At 46.0% G+C, this 5,000-nt stretch overlaps 1 protein-coding gene across 3 annotated transcripts in view; it reads left to right on the top strand.

The window, feature by feature from the left end:
- Nucleotides 1-5,000, top strand: part of LOC134079224 (TBC1 domain family member 8) — a 35,336-nt gene that overhangs the window by 7,867 nt on the left and 22,469 nt on the right. The window contains exons 3-5 of one of the 3 annotated variants that reach the window (XM_062535440.1): nucleotides 212-330; nucleotides 2,675-2,888; nucleotides 4,407-4,644. In XM_062535440.1, the coding sequence (XP_062391424.1) occupies nucleotides 212-330; nucleotides 2,675-2,888; nucleotides 4,407-4,644 (571 nt within the window). Of the gene's footprint in view, nucleotides 1-210; nucleotides 331-2,571; nucleotides 2,889-3,184; nucleotides 3,269-4,406; nucleotides 4,645-5,000 lie in introns of those variants that run through there. The other 2 variants (XM_062535441.1, XM_062535442.1) reach the window with 2 other exon arrangements.

The raw sequence follows: 5,000 nt of genomic DNA, 5'->3' as shown, positions 1-5,000 counted from the left end.
ATCTATACATACACATACACGTGTGTGTGCGTGTGCGTGTGCGCGTGTGCGTGTGTGTGTGCGTGTGTGTGTGTAGGAGCCTCTCTAGAGGAGGTGAGAACACACTGGTGTTGGCTAGAGGTGAACCTGCTGGACTCTAATGTGTGTGTGTGTGTGTGTGTGTGTGTGTGTGTGTGTGTGTGTGTGTGTGTGTGTGTGTGTGTGTGTGCAGGAGCCTCTCTAGAGGAAGTGAGAACACACTGGTGCTGGCTAGAGGTGAACCTGCTCGACTCCCTCTCAGTGTTTGAGAACAAGGAGGACATCACCAGCTTTGTCAACGGCAAAATCAAGGTACAGTACACACACATGCACGCATACACACACACTCTCTCTCTCTTTCTCTCTCTCTTTCTCATTCATTCATTCATTCAACCTTTATTTATTCTCGGAGAGTCATTGAGGGTAGCCCTCATTTTCAATGAAGCCGAGATTACAGAAACAATGCATGGAACAAGAGATGTTCAAATAAGATAATAATAAGAAAATATACATTGCATTATAGAGGAGGAAGGGGGAAATAAAAAAATAATAAAATAAAAATACATGAAATAATAATAATAAAATAATAACAACAAAAATAATAATAATAAAAATAATAATAACAATAATAATAAAGACATTTACTTAAAGCAGGTACAAATTGGCATAGGAAGGTTTGTGACCACAGACTTGAATTGACTATATGGAATTATAGAGTTCATTTTTAAATTGCACTGAAGATTATTCCAGGAAGTAGGGGCACCATAACAAAAGGCTGACTTGCCCAACTCAGAATGGACACGAGGAACTTTAAGCATCAAAGAGTCATTTGATCTAGTCTGATAGGCACCAGAATTCCACATAAGCATATCTGAAATATAACCTGGTAGTTTTTCAACAATATCCTTGTAAATAAACAGATACCAATGACGTTGTCTCCTCTCTGTCAGAGATGACCACCCGACCCTATCATATAGAACACAATGATGAGTGCTATAGCAGAGAGGGTTAAAGCGGAGCGAGAGGCGCAAACGTTCCATCATTTCCGCGTTCTGTCTTCACAAGGGGGAGGGGGGCTAAATCCCCCTTTAAGCAGACCTGCTAACATTCGAAATGCACTGCTTGTGTGGGTTGCCGATCTGACAGAGATCGATATCCCACTATGACGTCTTTGCAACACGCCCCTTTAAGCAGACCGGAACTGTTCGAATTTTGCTTCCATAGAGATGCATTACGTTGCTCTATCTTGTCAATATTTAAGGATCTTTGGCTATAGCCATCACCCGTAATGAATCTCAGGGCAGAATGGTAGACTGAGTCCAGGGCTTTTAGTGAAGAAGCAGTAGCACTTTTATATATCACATCACCATAGTCTAGAACTGACATGAAAACTGCTTCAACAACTTTTTTCCTACTTTCCATAGGGAGGCTGGCCTTGTTTCTGTAGAAGAAACCAATTTTTTTTCTCAGTGTTTTTACTAGGATGGCTACGTGGTAATTAAATGTGAGTTTGTCATCCAGCCAGATACCAAGATATTTGTATTCAGAGACTCTATCAATGCTTGAACCAGTTACAGTTGTTATTTGCATGCTATTAACCTCAATGTTCCTTGCTCTAGTAAATAACACATTTAGTTTTCTTCTCATTTAGTACTAATTTAAGATTAATGAGAGCTTCTTGGAGAACATTAAATGAAAGCTGGAGATTATCAATTGCATGTTGAACAGAGTCAGCTATGCAATACAAAATAGTGTCATCAGCATAAAGGTGGACTTGACAACCATTTAGTGAAGATACAATGTCATTGATGTAAATGGTGAAGAGAACTGGGCCCAAAATAGACCCTTGTGGAACACCCTTTGTGATTGGCAAAAACTCTGACTTAATATTTCCTGACTTAACACATTGAAACCTCTGGGACAAATAATTCCAAAACCATTTACATGCCTTATCATCTAGACCAATATCATGTAATCTTTGTAACAGTAAAGGATGATCAACTGTATCAAATGCTTTTGACAAATCCCCCTCCCTCTATCTCTCCCTCTGTCTTTCTATCTCTCCCTCTTTCTCTCTCTCTCCTTCTCTCTCTCTGTGTGTGTGTGTGTATAACCTGTGTGTTTGTGTACAACGTGTGTGTGTGTGTGTGTGTATGTGTTTGTGTATAATGTGTGTGTGTGTTTGTATAACCTGTGTGTGTGTGTATAACCTGTGTGTGTGTGTTTGTATAACCTGTGTGTTTGTGTACAACATGTGTGTGTGTGTGTGTATGTGTTTGTGTATAATGTGTGTGTGTGTTTGTATAACCTGTGTGTGTGTGTATAACCTGTGTGTGTGTGTTTGTGTATAACGTGTGTATAACCTGTGTGTGTGTGTGTGTGTGTGTGTGTGTGTTTGTGTGTGTATTTGTGTAACCTGTGTGTGTGTGTGTGTGTGTGTGTGTGTGTGTGTGTTTGTGTATAACGTGTGTGTGTGTGTGTGTGTGTGTGTGTGTGTGTGTGTGTATAACGTGTGTATAACGTGTGTGTGTGTGTGTGTGTGTGTGTGTGCAGGGCCTGATAGCGGATGAGTGTGTGGGTGAGCCGGACCCCGAGGGCAGCCGTGAGGTGTGTGTGTGTGTGTGTGTATAACGTGTGTGTGTGTGTGTGTGTGCAGGGCCTCATAGCGGATGAGTGTGTGGGTGAGCCGGACCCCGAGGGCAGCCGTGAGGTGTGTGTGCGGCTGGAGCAGCGGTTCGGTCTGCCCCCCCGAGAGAAGCTGGCGGCTCAGTTCACCTGCTGCCTGTGGAAGAGTCACGTGCCGCGCCAGGGCTGGATGTACCTCACACACAACCACCTGGCCTTCTACTCATACCTGCTGGGCAAGGAAGGTACTCACACACACACACACACACACACACACACACACACACACACACACACACACACACACACACACACACACACACACACACACACACACACACACACGCCAGGGCTGGATGTACCTCACACACAACCACCTGGCCTTCTACTCATACCTGCTGGGCAAGGAAGGTACTCACACACACACACACACACACACACACACACACACACACACACACACGCCAGGGCTGGATGTACCTCACACACAACCACCTGGCCTTCTACTCATACCTGCTGGGCAAGGAAGGTACTCACACACACACACACACACACACACGCCAGGGCTGGATGTACCTCACACACAACCACCTGGCCTTCTACTCATACCTGCTGGGCAAGGAAGGTACTCACACACACACACACACACACACACACACACACACACACACACACGCCAGGGCTGGCTCTACCTCACACACAACCACCTGGCCTTCTACTCATACTTGCTGGGCAAGGAAGGTACTCACACACACACACACACACACACACACACACACACACACACATGCTAGGGCTGGCTATACCTCACACACAACCACCTGGCCTTCTACTCATACCTACTATAAGGTGCTGATTGCTGACTCATACTATAAGGTGCTAACTTATGTGATAAGATGCTGACTCATGCTACAAGGTTATGCTGCAGGGTGATGCAGGGTTAACATGATTCTCATCCTTCTCCTGACTCTCATCCTTACGACCTTCACATGACCTCTCCTGACTCTCATCATTACGACCTTCACATGACCTCTCCTGACTCTCATCATTACGACCTTCACATGACCTCTCCTGATCATCATTCTTACGACATGACCTCTCCTGATTATCATTCTTACGACCTTCACATGAGCCTTCTTAACTCTCATTCTCCTCCCTACGACATTCACATGACCTCTCCTTCTCCTGACTCCCATTATAATCCTTACGACCTTCAGATGACCTCTCCTGACTCTCATCCTTATGACCTTCACATGACCTCTCCTGACTCTAATTCTCCTCCTTACGACCTTCACATGACCTCTCCTGACTCATCCTTACGACCTTCACATGACCTCTCCTGACTCTCATCCTTACGACCTTCACATGACCTCTCCTAACTCTCATTCTCATCCTTATGACCTTCACATGACCTCTCCTGACTCATCCTTACGACCTTCACATGACCTCTCCTGACTCTCATCCTTACGACCTTCACATGACCTCTCCTGACTCTCATCCTTACGACCTTCACATGACCTCTCCTAACTCTCATTCTCATCCTTATGACCTTCACATGACCTCTCCTGACTCATCCTTACGACCTTCACATGACCTCTCCTAACTCTCATTCTCATCCTTACGACCCTCCCCTGATTCTCATTCTAAAGTAAATAAAGTGGTAATGTCCATTCTCGTGACCTTCGGACGACTTCTCATGGTTTGCATTCTTGTGACTTTGTCATGACCTTTCTGTGACCTTAACTTGCCCTTTGCCCCCGTAGTGAAGCTGTTGTTGCCGTGGGCGGAGGTGACGGGCGTGGAGTGTGTGTGTGTTGGCCGCGTGACGGACGTTCTGCGCGTGAGAACCCGGACGCGCCAGCGTGACTTCTCCATGTTCCTCAGCATGGACGACGCCATGGCAACCATTACGCAACTCACCGACCTCGCCCTCCGCAGAGTCCTGCCCACCGCCGGCCTCCGAACCCCTCACACACTCATACACACGCAGCTCACCAAGAGGTACACACACACACACACACACACACACACACCGCCGGCCTCAGAACCCCTCACACACTCATACACACGCAGCTCACCAAGAGGTACACACACACACACACACACACACACACACACACACACACACCGCCGGCCTCAGAACCCCTCACAAACTCATACACACGCTGCTTACCAAGAGGTACACACACACACACACACAGACACAGACTCAGACATACACACACACCACTCACAAAGACATATACACACACACACACACACACACACATTCCTGTACACAGACACTCATACACCATACGCACATACACACACACACAGACTCATCAGGACATAATCTTGTGTGTGTGTGTGTTTTA

This window comes from Sardina pilchardus, chromosome 4 (genome assembly GCF_963854185.1).
Source record: "Sardina pilchardus chromosome 4, fSarPil1.1, whole genome shotgun sequence".
Taxonomy (NCBI): Eukaryota; Metazoa; Chordata; class Actinopteri; order Clupeiformes; family Clupeidae; genus Sardina; species Sardina pilchardus.
This window is presented reverse-complemented; position numbering and strand designations above follow the sequence as displayed.